General features: G+C 36.4%; 3 protein-coding genes across 4 annotated transcripts; 2 read left to right on the plus strand and 1 right to left on the minus strand.

Moving 5' to 3' along the window:
• The first annotated feature begins 689 nt into the window (after positions 1–689).
• LOC147553357 (cytochrome P450 71A9-like) lies at positions 690–2,800 on the plus strand. The gene is made up of 2 exons (XM_086666658.1): positions 690–1,738; positions 1,829–2,800. Exons 1-2 carry the CDS (start codon positions 839–841, stop codon positions 2,456–2,458), a joined length of 1,530 nt encoding a protein of 509 aa, XP_086522784.1. The 5' UTR covers positions 690–838; the 3' UTR covers positions 2,459–2,800.
• On the minus strand, positions 2,616–8,943 carry GLE1 (nucleoporin GLE1-like protein). The gene is made up of 15 exons (XM_086666657.1): positions 8,450–8,943; positions 8,165–8,347; positions 7,907–8,056; positions 7,499–7,622; positions 6,714–6,862; positions 5,771–5,945; positions 5,360–5,573; positions 5,027–5,136; positions 4,614–4,684; positions 4,443–4,524; positions 4,130–4,216; positions 3,940–4,023; positions 3,417–3,545; positions 3,171–3,293; positions 2,616–3,060 (listed from the first exon to the last, which is right to left on the minus strand). Exons 2-15 carry the CDS (start codon positions 8,335–8,337, stop codon positions 2,794–2,796), a joined length of 1,938 nt encoding a protein of 645 aa, XP_086522783.1. The 5' UTR covers positions 8,338–8,347; positions 8,450–8,943; the 3' UTR covers positions 2,616–2,793.
• Positions 8,944–9,468: 525 nt separating this feature from the next.
• LOC147553359 (sieve element occlusion protein) lies at positions 9,469–13,464 on the plus strand. Of its 2 annotated transcripts, none has more exons than XM_086672056.1 (7): positions 9,469–10,404; positions 10,563–10,658; positions 10,823–11,277; positions 11,421–11,527; positions 11,610–11,740; positions 11,857–12,348; positions 12,678–13,464. In XM_086672056.1, exons 1-7 carry the CDS (start codon positions 10,264–10,266, stop codon positions 13,323–13,325), a joined length of 2,070 nt encoding a protein of 689 aa, XP_086528182.1. In that variant the 5' UTR covers positions 9,469–10,263; the 3' UTR covers positions 13,326–13,464. The 2 variants fall into 2 exon arrangements, with proteins under 2 accessions (XP_086528182.1, XP_086528183.1); XM_086672057.1 differs by having other exon boundaries at positions 10,823–11,271.
• Positions 13,465–14,398: the final 934 nt, after the last annotated feature.

The raw sequence follows: 14,398 nt of genomic DNA on the forward strand, positions 1-14,398 counted from the left end.
TTCTTAACTTTATCTTTCTTTCTTTTTTGGTAAAGAGGTTTCTTAACTTTATCAACTAGATTTCATAAAAAAAAAACTAGATAACATTTTTATTGTGATATTACTGAATTTCAATGAGGTAGGGCTTCTATTTCAAACATTACCCTGTCAGGATGTGGATATGTCTACTATTTGGTTAATAAACTGATGAGAGTGATTCACATAAAGTCCAAACAAACCATAGAGGTCTAATAACTCAGGGGATACCTAAAGCCTGAGCCATAAATCGAACTATAAGCTTGGTTAGTATAAACTCGTGGAGCTTTCGTCATGAAACTTTGCTAGTATAATTTTTCTAACCTATTCTTGTGCAACATAAGAGATGATAATATTGGTAAGTTCAAACTTAGTAAGTTCTCAGGTCTTAGGGATAGACTCGTGAAATCTCTGGTAGAAAGAAAATTTCATACTTAGGCGTGGGTAGCAAGGCCATAACAAAAATTCCAGTTGGGATTCTTTACAGTCTTGATATTTTGTCCCCACATTACCAACTATTAATCATATGTTTCTCATCAAAAAAAAAAAAACCATTAATCATATGAAGACATGGACAGTGAAGCTTCTTGAATAACAAAATAAATGTTTCATTCATTTCTATGATTTTTAATTGGCATCCATATCAGTCAAAGATAACACTTTGGAACCGAACAGTGCATAAGTTGAGTACCCAAATTGACCACATTGACAGATCTTCCATCACAACAGATAAAACCCAATTTTGAAGAACTTGCTAACCTTCATTTATACATAGAGCTTTATATCAAACCAACTTTTCTGCTGAAACCACATAAACTAAGAAATGGGTATCGTCTACCTCTTGATCTTGTTTCTTGTTATCATCACTCCACCTTTGATACTAGTGTTGATTAGAAGGAACAAAGTTGCAGGAAAAAACTTACCACCAGGTCCAAGAAGGCTTCCTCTTATTGGAAATCTCCTCAAGCTTGATGATGAGTTGCCGTATCGATCACTTCTGAAGCTTTCCAATGAATTTGGGCCGGTGATGTTTCTTCAACTAGGCTCTATTCCAACGTTGGTGGTTTCATCTGCTGATATTGCAAAAGAGATTTTTAGAGCTCATGATCTTGTTTTCTCTGGAAGACCCAAACTTTATTCTGCTAAGAAATTTTCCTATGGATGCGTCGATATAACTTTTGCTCCTTATGGTGAGTACTGGAGACAGATCAGGAAGATAACGATCTTAGAACTGTTGAGTGCCAAGAGAGTCGCCTCGTCTCGAGCTGTAAGAGCAGAAGAAATTGCTATTATGATGGATACAATCCGCAAATCTACTTCTTCGTCATCTTCTTCATCTGTTCCTGTTAATCTAACTGAGATGGCGCTTTGTTTTATGAATAATGTGATCTGTCGAGTTGCTTTTGGTAGGAAGTACGAGGGTGATGGAGTTAATGAATTGCAGACAATTTTCCATGGAACTATGGCCTTGTTAGCTGGATTCAGTACTGCAGACTTCTTCCCATGGCTGGCTTGGATTCACAAGTTTGATGGGTTAAATGCAAAATTGGAGAAGAATTTTCAGGAATTAGATGATTTCTATGACAAAGTAATAGACGAACACCTTTATTCCCAGAGATCCAACCCTGAACTCGAAGATCTAGTTGATGTATTAATAAGAATTCAGAAAGATCCTGGACAAGGTATCACCCTCAGTAGAGATCAAATTAAGGGGATAATCACGGTTAGTTGCATCTAGTTTTCTTCTTCTCTTCTTCTTTATTTCAGTCCTTGCTTTGTTTTTTACTCACTAACATCGGCACGGGCTTTGCAGGACATGTTTATTGCTGGAAGTGATACATCTTCTGCTGCAGTGGAATGGGCAATGACAGAACTAACTAGAAATCCGATAGAGATGAACAAAGTACAAAACGAAGTGAGAAATACCGTGGGGAATAAGGGCGTGGTAGAAGAAAGCGATCTTTCTAAACTGAAATACTTAAAATTAGTGATAAAAGAGGCGATGAGACTACATCCGCCGGCTCCATTACTAGTTCCTAGGGAAACAACAGACAACTGCACAATAAACGGATACTATATTCCAGCAAAAACTAGGGTTTTCTTTAACGCGAAAGCAATATCTATGGATCCAAACTATTGGGAAGATCCAGAAGAATTTAGACCAGAAAGATTCTTAGATAATAATTTAGATTTTAAAGGCAAAGATTTTGAGTTCATACCATTTGGATTTGGAAGGAGGAGTTGCCCTGGTATTAACTTTGCCGTTGTACTAATTGAGCTAGTTATTGCAAACCTTCTGTACTGCTTTGACTGGGAACTGCCTCCTGGGATGGAAAGTAAAGATGTGGATCTGAAAGAGAAGTCGGGGCTCACAACGCATAAGAAATTCCCCTTGTACCTGGTACCTGAAACTGCAAATCTGTACTCAAATGCATCAATATAAGGGAAATGAAGAAAAAGTTATGTTCTTAAGTTCTTTGATGGTATATATGAATAAGAAAGAGAAGTGATAAAATGAGTTATTTAAGATGAAATTTACAAAATTGGCTGAATTTCATTTTGTAACTTCGGACCAAATCATTCAAAGACGAACATAACTCTGCAGGGAATCATGCAACTTCAAAAACTTGATTCAGTTATTGTACTGTAACAGTTTACAACATTGAATTGGTAAAGATATTTTTTTCTATATCTAGCTACTCTAAGAACATAAACAACAAAATGTTACATTTCTGTGATACATTTACTGGAAAAAATCTTATAGTAGGTTCATTTTTATTAGTAATTGCGATATGAATTAAACGGCTGCTGATAGTAATTATCTTCAGGCACTTCCATTTCCGATAGTAAAGATGTTAGCAGGCGGCGTCCTTCTGGTTCCTTGAGGTATTCCTTCGTGTCAATATAAGTCTTGATATTCATCATAACTGGATTAAGGTCTGGATCTTTTTTGGCTTCTAGTGCAGTCAAAAAGTCACGAGAGACGAGATTTAGGATCTTCGTGAACTGAGACTTGTATTTTCTGTAGAGACCAAAACCCGCCATCTGGAAAACACGAGATCTAGATGAGTTCTTGAAAACTTTGCAACCATTATATCAGAGTCAAAGGACATCAAATGCTATCTTATTAGCTTTGTTTTGTTGGATCAACTTACTTGCAAGAATGCCTGTAGAGCAACAGCAGTATTTATGTTAGCTGGAAGTGCATTTAGTAACCTCGCTAGCCATGCCCATCCTTCCTTTAGACCATGTGGGTTTTGGATATTATCGACTTCAGTCTGCAATAATAAGCAGCATAGCGAGGTTATAGGACGTCGATGAAAACAAAGAATAAGAGGCAGTTATCCTCCTTGAATTAGATATTTAGCAAGTGTAGCTTCGATCAGACAGTAGTGGCTAACCTGAACTAGTGCTCCGTAAAGTTTCATATAAGATTTCACTCCTTCTAGAAAACTTTCAGTGCTTTCAGTCTTCCCATCTTCTTCCCGATATCCCATCATTTTGTAGTATGTTTCTCTAGATATTGAAGTCTGAAAAAGATAAAGAAAAAACAGCGAAGTTCAAAAATTCAGAAGAGCCATTTCCAGATCAGCAAGTTATGTGCACAACTGCACTTTTTAAATCTGGTTCCCACAGTAAAACTCTTTCTTGGATCCACCCACACAGGTGAATGAATGATATTAAACTGGTAAATAGATAATACAGCGAATGAGGTGTCACATTACATGTCAAGCACTTCAAAGATTTCAGCCAAATTGGCATAAACAAACAGGAAAACAATATATTTTACAAATGATGCTTCACGGGTCTTGTTTAGTTAAATATAGTAAGCTGAAGCGATGTAAATAATGAGTTTGCTCATCTAGAGTTTATTCTCGAGGTAAATGAAGCATAACCAAACTTGCTTTTGGGAAAATGACTTACTTCTGAGTAGAGGACATGTTTCGGAACAGTGTATATACACGCTCTATGGAACTCCGCAAGAAGAAGATCCATTGCAAATGGAACCTGTATTCAGAAACAATAAGTTAATAGAAGATCTAAGTTTTAGAGAAATACATAGAACAATTAAAGATATTCCGTTGTCTGGGTAATTATGAATAAATAAGAATACCTGAGAGGTAACGTGAACAATGACGTGCCCACAGGCAAATGCAGTACTGTTAAAATTTGCACTCTGGGTCGAGCACTGAGCGACAACCTGTACGAGAATGAGATAAAGCTATTTCTAAGCATATGTTTTACACATAAAGATTTTCAGTATTATCTTTATCTTCTAAAGACATGACTAGGTATTCTTAGAGGTAAAAAGAACCAAGAAGCATACATAGAACCCATACGGAACTAAAAAAGCATATAATAGTATGTGATCTAACAGGCAGTGCGTAATGTACTCAAAGTTTCAAACAAAAAAGCTGCATAAATACCTTCTTTGCAAACATAGCAACACTTATGGATTGAGGACACTGAGGATCTCTCATAATTTGAATGAGTTCACTTGATTTTGCTCTACAGAATAGAGAGAAGAAGTATGGTATAAAAATGAATAGGAGAAAAACAGAAACTGGATTCATGGAGTCGGGAATGATGTCGCCTACCTAACATTCTCTTTGTTCCCAGCTATTTGCTTTATACGCCGAGCAATTTGCAGCTCATAGCTACGAAAATCCTGCACCCAGAAATGAACCATTATGACCAGAAGATCCATCGGAAGTACATTAGCAAAGACCCAACTTCTATGAATTTGAAAATGAATCAGATAGGCAATACAAATAGACTAGATAGTTGCTTACTTTTGACAAGGAACTTAAGTGAGATCACATTATTACTAAAAATTGAGGAAATCTAGCACTCTATATTAAAATTTGATAGAAAAAGTAATGGTAAAGTAAAATAGACTGTTAAGTTATCCACAAAAACAACTACAGAAAAAGAACAGATTTAAATATGAAGCACCAAAGCAAAATAATTTGGAAAAAGGAAGACTCGCAACAACATGTCTTGATTTTACCTTACTGAGACTCAATTTGAAAGCCTGGTTCTTATCCTCGAATTCCTTTAACTTTTGGAGTCTTTCTGCCTCTATTCTGAGAGCACTTTGGGCAGCCTTAACCAAATTAACTGTCATCATATTGTAAACTTTAGCCTTATATGTTTACACCAATAAGCTTCAGATATAAGAACTTTGCCATGGATGATTAATTAACAAATGTAACAAGGTGTACTCAATACTAAAATTACAAAAGTCAAGAGTCAGAACTGATTAAAAATGATATAAAGAAGAACAAAATTGAGATCATTGGATTTAAACTTCATGACATGTGAAAACTGATCTCTCAGGTACCTGTTGATTGTATTTTATTCAATCCAGATTCCTTAGCCACTACTTCTTTTAGAGTCCCTGCATTGCCATCCACCTTATGCACTACAGGTTCTGCCACTTCACCAGAAACCCTTTTTATAGCTTCTTGCGCTTTCTTTTCTGCTTCTTCTTTGTCTGCCCTACTTTTTGCTTCCAAAGCAGCCTTATGTGCTTCTTCTGCCCTCTTTTTTGCCGCCTGCACCTCAACAAAGATAACTAATGTTCAACTCTGTACAGAATATACCAAAAATCAATCTTGACGTACAACTAACATCCACAAATGTTTCTTTATAAATTACAGTACAGATACTAAATGTGGTTCTGATAAGTTCCTAATTCCTAAAACAAAAGAAATACCAAAAGATGTAAAAGCAAAATAATGTTATTACTAACCTCAGCTTCTGCTTTAGCATTTTCCTGGCGCACCCTTTCTTCATGAAGAGCTTTTTCCTTTCTTTTGGCCTCCTCAAAAGCTGCTGCATCATTTCTAATTTTTCGTTCTTCAATTTGGGAACGATGCTCGTGATCCCTTTGAACTGCAATCAAGTGGTTATCCAGTGCTTCCGCACTTCAATAGTGCCAAACAAATGTTAGCATAAATGTCCTAAACATAGGAATGGAAAAAAGACCTATTTTAATCACTCCTTTGACAAATTTAGGCATCAAGGGAGAACATTCATGCACTGATACAGATAACATTTTCACGATTCTGAACCCTCATTAGGAGTCTTCCGTAATGAACTTTTAATGACGAAGAACAAGCCACCAAGAAAAGTATAACAAAAATAAACAATCACACAGAACACAAGAGATTTTCGTGGTTCGGTTTATATAACTGACTGAAAACCATAATCCCACCTCACCGCCACTCTTTCTAATTCCAAAATTACATGGACACACATTATTAACAGAAGCCCTGTCTTGCGGGCAGCGGGCTAGAAAGATCAGTCCTGCTTTCCCAGACAATAAAGATCAGCCGGCTGATCAGCCCTGCTTATTCAGGCAAAAATTTTGTGTCGGGGCCGCAGGGCCCGACAGACAATTAAACATTGCCCTAAAAGCGGTTTCGCGAGTCGCAAACCGGGTTGGATATTGACTCATATTCAAGACACTTTCAACAAAACTTCTGAGCACATTCAAAAAGTACAAGATCAAATAAGTAAACAAGTTAACAATATTTTTTTAACAAATAAGCACTCAGACAGATGGACCAATATTGACATAAGGAGCATAACTAAGTCGAGTTGAACGATGGGTTTGTTGTCAGGACTACTTAACCTCACTCAAGAGCCAAAAACACAGTTTGCTACAGGAGCAACAAAAGACGAGATCTTACATTTTGCGGCAATACTGAGTATCTAATTTTCTGTCCAACTCCCGTCTAGCTTCTGTGTATTTCTCAATTTGGATAAGTGCTGAAGTTGTTCTCTCGTTTACACTCATCAAATCTGTCTCTAGCATAGATATCTTGTTCCTGATTTCCTCCTGCCAAAAGATAAAAGGATGTTGAGGATAAGACTCTAATTTGTGTGATGTTTCCCCAAGGATCTACAACCATCATATAGAACTGTCCAGATCAACAAGGCAGCAACTATCTACTATCTAATAAACGAAAAACCTGGTAAGAATGTATAAGACCCTGACTTCAGTGCTTGACATATATTTTCATTTAAATATTAGAATTTAGAGAGCTAGATGAAATTCAACTGTAAAAGGTAATCTCGTAAGCAGGACGACGAAGAGGGGAAAATGAAATCCTACATGACTTTAGAAGGAAATTTTCATGCTGATCCTTGCACCGTAAAATGAAAGAATTTAGGAATAAAGACAGATAAATGTTGACATCAAGTGTGTGGAAACAAAGGGAAGGATTGAATCATCAAGGTCTTACCATATGCTGATGTCCCAACTAAGATCCAAGCCTACTAGGAAACTTCTTAGCATTTAAACAATATTTATCTTTTTTTAAGTGAATTATTAAATGGTAACACCAGAAGTAACTTCAGAGACATGATAATCAAAATGCAAACGAAATATAATTTAAGATATAAAAAAAATTACAGCTTGACCCCATAACAAGCTAAAAAGTGAGAAAAAAAAAACGAATATCACAACGAGTACCTTAATCTCTTGCTTATGTTCATGGTCCCATTCCGATAATACACCATCAAGCAAACCTACTTGATCCATCAACTGAACCCGGCTTTGTTCAAGAGCCAAGTCATCCTCAGAGTTATCAGAGTCACTAAAAGGAAGAAACTAATGAGACTAGAAAAGCTTATCTAAAATTTAGATTACTAATTGAACATGAATGACCAATCAGATGCGACCCATTAATCTACTACGGAAACAAACATTATTTGTGTTTTTTCTTAGTTCCAACTTCTATTTTTAACCAAAATGTGAAGAACCTTAAATAAAACCTACTGATCAATACATTCCCATTCTTAACATTCTTTTGAAAAATGAAGTTTATGACTTTTTCCAAATTCATGGACAATCAGTCAATGGGTATCCAAAAAAAAATACCTCGTATAGAGTTCACTACAAGAGAATCTTGTGCCAAAACCCAAACGTCGATCCTCCTCATCGCTTACTATCTCGTCTAGCTCATCATCAGATAGCCGCATTACAAAAGCTTTCTGATTCCTACTACAACCCTTCACATTGGGAAATTCTCTAAAGAGAAATTACGAAGAATATCAAAAATGAGAAAAACAAGAGAAAACATGAAAATTAGCATTACATGATAAAGAGAAAAAGCAAACAGGGTTGAATTTTTCATACCGAAGAGGTTTTTTAGTAAAATGTACATTAGGTGAAGTAGAAGAGCCATTCAATTTTGATTCTAAGGAATTCAATTCTGATATAAGAGAATCCAAATTCCAGTTTGGCTCAGGATCTGCAGTTACTCCATCAATAATTTTAGGGCAAGGAAGTTCCAATTTTATTCCGCCCATCTCAAATGGTCTGCAAAACAAAAAATTAAAAGAGGAAATTCATCAAACAGTTGGTGTACAACCTAATTACACATCAATGTGGCTAGAATCAAATCAAGTATTGTGAGCTCACCAAAAATCTGGGTATCCCTAAAATTGAAAGTTGAACCGGATCCTTGAGAGAGAAAGTGGGGATTAAAGATAAACCCTAGAAGAAGAAGAAGTAGTTGCTCACTTCACTTGCTTTGGTCGCCTCCTCCTTGCTGTTGTTGTCGATTTGACAAGTTAAAAACACGCTCCCTCTCTTGCCCGTCCTCAAATTAAAAATAAAATTAAATTAAAACAGGTGAAATACCCAAATCATCCCACTCTTTTGAAAAAATTACGAAACTCAGATAGCTTGGGCCTTGGGTCAGTCTTCACATGGTTCCGCCCGTGCTTGTAGTGTTTACAGATGATGATATACGTCTCCAACGAAGAACACATATACTGAAGAGGGTTAAAACACTTGTTTCGATACTTCCCAAACCAAACTTCTTTGACGGATCATATATGTATGGGAGAATTATTGAAACCCCCGTGTTTTGAAAAGCTCTTTACATAAATTTTCATGTTTCTTTTATAATTACATGTATCCCCATGTCCTGTTACATTTCACTTTAAAATTTTGGGAAGTACCCAAACAAGCGTTTTCACGTTTTAGCCCTCTTCAATATATTTGTTCTTCGTTTCAGAACACGGGGGATAAGTTTACCACACTTTATTTTAAGTGTTCATTGCAAATCATGTCAATCTGATAACATGCCGACATTAAAAACATGTTATACACCTGACATAACACTGTTCGTTTAAATACACTTCATGACCCATTGCAGCACATTGAAGTATGAAACAAGAGACTGTACCATATGGTACGGTACCATGAACTTAGCCCCACATTGCATTACCCCCTTGTACTTTTCTAGATTCTACTCTATTTTTACTCCTTGTGATTCTTTTAAGTGACTTATTTTTTGTAAAAGAACATTCCGTGAACAAAAAGAAACCTCTATTATGATGGGACAATGGCCTTTTTTCACGTTCATCTCCCCAAGCAAGGTACCTAAAATTCACATTTTATGGACATAAGGTCCAATTATGATAAAATGAAAAGGCAGTTAAAGCAAATAGCTTTGCTCTTTGCTACCCACAATGAGTCCTACTTAGATCTTCCATCTATAGAAAAGAACAATATCAAATCAAACTATTGTCAATTTTGATATCATTATTCACAGTTCAAAGTGTCTTCCTTTAGACTACCCAAACCAACATCATATCTTCATTTTTACTCACTAGAGAACCTAATGACACTCACTTTTTTTTCCTTCCTTTTTTCAGCTTCCCATTTTTTTTTCTCAAATATGCATTTATCAAGGATGTAGTTGGTGATTTCAAATTTAGGGGTTCTAGCATTTTTCCATGATTAAACCCTAAACCTTGTTTTAGCTCTATGTAAGTATTAGATTGTAACTATTAACTAAACTAACTATACTAGATAATGGTGTTATGAGGGGGTATATGTTTCTTTCTGACTCGAATAGACCAAAAAATAATAGTGCAAATGTGTCATTCAAAAGAAAGAGACAGTCACGAGTTTGACAAATACAAACATTACGAAATATGAGTCGAGTACTTTGAGTCAGATTTCAGATCTTACTAAAAAGAGACAAATACTACTCAAGAAACATGATTGATTCAGAAGACTCGGGTTTTTATTTCTTTACTCAAAGTTGTAGATTCCTTCACATGCAACTTGACTCTTGGATAAAGAGTTTTTACATAAATAGGAGTAGGCAAGTATATGAAGGAACCTAACATAAAAACAGAAGGGTTCATTCTTCCTAATATGTATGTAAAGTGTATACCAAACCAGAACAAGTTGTTGCTGCATTGTTACCTACTTAGGAAATGCTCGGTGTCGAAGAAGATGACTTCTTGATCATCAAGAAGATTCTACTACTTCATGATCCCGATGGTCGTCATGTCGACTCTCAAACATTGCTTCGGAGGATGGAGAATGTCATGTGTTACGCTACGACAACCTCCTCTGTATGTATTCAATACCCATGTCTTACTATATGTGTTTGTACATGATATATATATATATAGGACATTGCTATATGAACAATCTTACCTTATAGATTACATATTTTCGGGTACTTTGATATCAGGACATTATAGAGACTTAACTTCGAAGAGTTTTGTAGGTTTCTCAAACACTTGCTGAAACCTTATTATGCAGTAATGAGGTGGTTGGTTCTCATGACGAACTTTGGAAAACCATTCATAAGGTCTCATGTGAGGTATTCTTGATCACTCGTCGGTTCTTTGCAAAAGTCATAAAGTTTTTTCTTAATGATACGTTCACTTAAGAACCTGTACCAACAAAAAAAAATGTATTTAATAGGTGAGGTTTCCAAGTAGTGAGCCGAAACCAACTCCTTAATATCTATACATTGAAATGCAGATAGTGTCTAAATGTTGTGGAGATGAGGATCTACACACGAGAACGATGACCTTATTCGATTTATTGGGAAAGTATACATGGGATGCAAAGGTAGTCATGGCACTTGCCGCATTTGCAACAAGCTATGGCGAAATTTGTCTCCTAATTCAGCTATACCCAATCAATCCACTGGCTGTGTCGATTACAATGCTCAAGCAATTGCCTTATACAAAATTGCATATCTTGAAGCCTAGATTGAAGGCCTTGAGTTTGTTAGTTAAGGCCATGGTGGATGTAACAAAGTGTGTTATCGAGTTTGAAGGAATGCTATTACTGAAAGACATTAAACTAGACAGCAAGGAGATATCGTCGACAAAGTCTCAGATCTATGTAGCTGCCTATTGGGTTCTTCGGAGTACCTTGACTTGCTCTTCTATATTCGCAGACTTGATAGCCATGAATCATGACCAGCAAGTGCATGTTCCTCTTAATCCCTTCCCTAACTTTGAATTTGACGGTTTAATGCATTTTCTAATCTTTTATCAATTCATTAGTTCATTGAATTGAGAGATTTAATCACCTGGCCTCTCACGATTCGTATACTACATTTTCATTACAGGGGTTCAACCACCATGGCTACACTTGAACTATCGAGCCTAGTTTATAAGATGAGCGGAATATGCCGTAAATTGCGAAGGCAAGTAGATAAATGTCATCTCCGAATAGGTAATTGACGGCTATCGAATCGTTATAGCTAGTAATATTGTGCAATAAGTATAAGAACTTATCATCTCTATATGTTACTCAGAGGATAAGTTGCAGATGAAACTAATAGATCTGTTTCGGAAGGAAGCCCACACAAATAACCAGGAAGTACTTAGTACATTCTTCTCTCTCAAGGACGATATGCCATTCAAGGATTGTTCATCACAAGCAAAAGTTCGTTTTCAACTACAAAATGTTCTAAAATTATCGTCAAATGTTGATTGATTGCCTTTTGCTAGTTTAGATTATTTATGTCTTCTTCTAAAATTATAGGGCATTTATGTGTACAGCTTGGGGTGTCTGAACTAGTAAACAAGGTAGTGGTACTCTTACTCTCAAAGCCAGAAATCCTCCCCGTTGAGGAGTTATTCTTCCTCGTGCAACAGACATGCAGAAGTTGTACCGGCCAAAACGAATCGGAGGTAAAATATGAGTTCATTTGGGTACCTATTTCATCTTCAACTAAATGGACTGACGAGGAAGAGAAAGTTTTTGATCATTTATCGAGCGCCTTACCATGGTACTCGATCCGCCAGCCATGGCTACTCAACTCAGCAGTTATAAAATACCTCAAGCAAGTGTCTGGCTTTGTGGATGAACCAGTAATGGTAGTTTTGGATCAAAATGGCAGGATTACTTCCTCAAATGCAATCGATATGGTATACATCTGGGGTGTGGCCGCTTACCCTTTTTCGGTTTCAAGAGAAGAACAACTGTGGGAAGAAGTTAATGGGTCTATGCAAATTATAGTTGGCAAGGTCGATCTCCTCTTATCCAAGCAGGTATTCTGATACGAACTTAATAACTATGGACGTTTCATGTTTGTTGGGGCCTAGATATCATCGTGTTTGCTATGAGACCCCTTTTCCTGGTCTATGTGGGACTATTCCCACACACCCTGCCCTTTAATTGCGTGATGTGGAGCACATGTGACCCTTGGCCTATCACCTGCTTGCCTAGCTTTGGCACCACATTAAATTTGTGAGTTTCCAACTCAAGACCAATTAGCAATGAGCGAGTGACCCTAGATATCACGGTATCGGTTAGTAGATTCATTTTCGTCCATGTGGAACTATTCTCACTTATGTTCGTAACATGAAAATCATTCCAGCTAGAAGAAGGGAGAAACATATGCCTTTACGGAAGCACAAGCTTAGAGTGGATAAGGGAGCTCACTAGAATGGGAGGGGAGCTTGAGAATGCAGGTGTGGATGTAAACTTTATTTATGTTGGAACGAGGAGGCCTAGCGATCAAGCACACGTAAACAACATCATATCCACTATAGTTCGAGAAAGATTAAGTGGTTATCTCTCTTACCCGAAGACGCAATTCTTTTGGCTTCATTTAGAAAGTATAAGAAGATCAAAACTCAAGCGAATTGAGAAGAAGGCTGGTGCAGATTTTGATGATCATCTTCTGCAAACTGTGGTTTCTGTGATGACTTCTGATGAAAACTTGAAGTGTTGGGCCTTGTTTGGATCATTGACTGACATATTGCAACTTCAAGGAAGAAAAGTTTCAGAAGTTTTGAAGCTTTTTCAAGTGTGGGGTGAAAACATAGATAAGGTTGGTTTCATTGGAGCCATTACAAGTGCTCTTGAACCTCCTTCGGTTTTTACCGATCCTTGTTATAGTTGTAATGCTCTCCACTTTGTTGAAGATGTCACTGATGAAGCGACTATCATTTGTGAAGAATGTAAATGTCCAATGGAACTGGTAGTCGGGTATCGTCACAGAGTAGTAGATTTACCCAATTAATAGGCGAATTTTCGTGTTATATTATTACTGAAGAAAAATATACAGCAAATTCTATATTTTGGGTATATGTATTGTAAGTGAGTTTTGAATTTAAAAATGATAACATAACTAGATGATCATGAGCTCCAAGTCTCAGACATAACCATAAGCCAATAAGTTTTCCGTTTTCTCTTTTAATGGGAAGGTTAATTTTAGATTTACTTTAAGCATATATCTTTTTTTTCCCCTAGAAGAAGATATCAATCAAATAATACAACCTAAAGTAACTTGATTCATATCTTAGGAAGCTTTACCATCAACTTTCACATCTTCTCTCTTTTTTGCCACCATTCTTCTAGGTTTTACTTTCAAACAAGGTAAGGTTTCCACTGATGGTTAAAGAGGACCTCTTTAACTATTCACCATTCTTGCCAACAAGGAAGAAATCAGATGCTAAGAGATCATAAATGGTTTTCAACAAAAAAATAAGAGATCATAAATGGGAAAATATCTTTCAACAACAAAAAAAAGGAGATCATAAAATATATGTCATGTCCCATATCACAGTATCAAGCCCCACTAGCCAAAGCTTTTTTCTCTCTTAATTTACACGGTGCGACCTTATATCGGTACGAGACCTAACTATTGATCCAAAGGCTAGTGTGGATTCACAATTCCCTTCGAATTGTGCACAAAAAAGAAGAAAAAATGTGAATTGTTTGGTTGGTAGCCATAATACCGCTTAGCCTCATATAGATGGTGTAATATGTGTGAGATATCATATGAAGAAGCAACTAAAGTATCAAAATACTTTCAACAAAAAAAAAAAACTAAAGTATCAAAATATTGTACCAGACTTGGGCTTAGTATTAATCCAAATGGTCGTATAGCCAGTAGGCTCGTTATCCCTTTAGATGAGCACAAAAAAGAAAAAAAAGATCAATTATTTGGTTGTTACGAACAATATTGACATTCAATTCAAATATTCAAGCACGATAATGTGTCGTGTGTATTATGTATGTGAACAAAGAAATTAATGTACTTAATACCTATATCTTATACACGTCTAGAGGCCAAGTACTGATCCGACGACT

This window comes from Eschscholzia californica, unplaced genomic scaffold (genome assembly GCF_041429995.1).
Source record: "Eschscholzia californica isolate CP2 unplaced genomic scaffold, dmEscCali1.0.p SCAF_3, whole genome shotgun sequence".
NCBI classification, from domain to species: domain Eukaryota; kingdom Viridiplantae; phylum Streptophyta; class Magnoliopsida; order Ranunculales; family Papaveraceae; genus Eschscholzia; species Eschscholzia californica.

Coding starts and splice junctions, on each gene's coding strand:
- LOC147553357 (XM_086666658.1), top strand. CDS start 839: ATGGGTATCGTCTACCTCTTGATCTTGTTTCTTGTTATCATCACTCCA. Junction 1,739..1,828: donor AAATTAAGGGGATAATCACG/GTTAGTTGCATC, acceptor CGGGCTTTGCAG/GACATGTTTATTGCTGGAAG.
- GLE1 (XM_086666657.1), bottom strand. CDS start 8,337: ATGGGCGGAATAAAATTGGAACTTCCTTGCCCTAAAATTATTGATGGA. Junction 6,863..7,498: donor AACATAAGCAAGAGATTAAG/GTACTCGTTGTG, acceptor ATCTTTTGGCAG/GAGGAAATCAGGAACAAGAT. Junction 3,546..3,939: donor AACATGTCCTCTACTCAGAA/GTAAGTCATTTT, acceptor TATCTTTTTCAG/ACTTCAATATCTAGAGAAAC.
- LOC147553359 (XM_086672056.1), top strand. CDS start 10,264: ATGCTCGGTGTCGAAGAAGATGACTTCTTGATCATCAAGAAGATTCTA. Junction 10,405..10,562: donor ACGCTACGACAACCTCCTCT/GTATGTATTCAA, acceptor AGAGTTTTGTAG/GTTTCTCAAACACTTGCTGA. Junction 11,528..11,609: donor TAAATGTCATCTCCGAATAG/GTAATTGACGGC, acceptor TATGTTACTCAG/AGGATAAGTTGCAGATGAAA.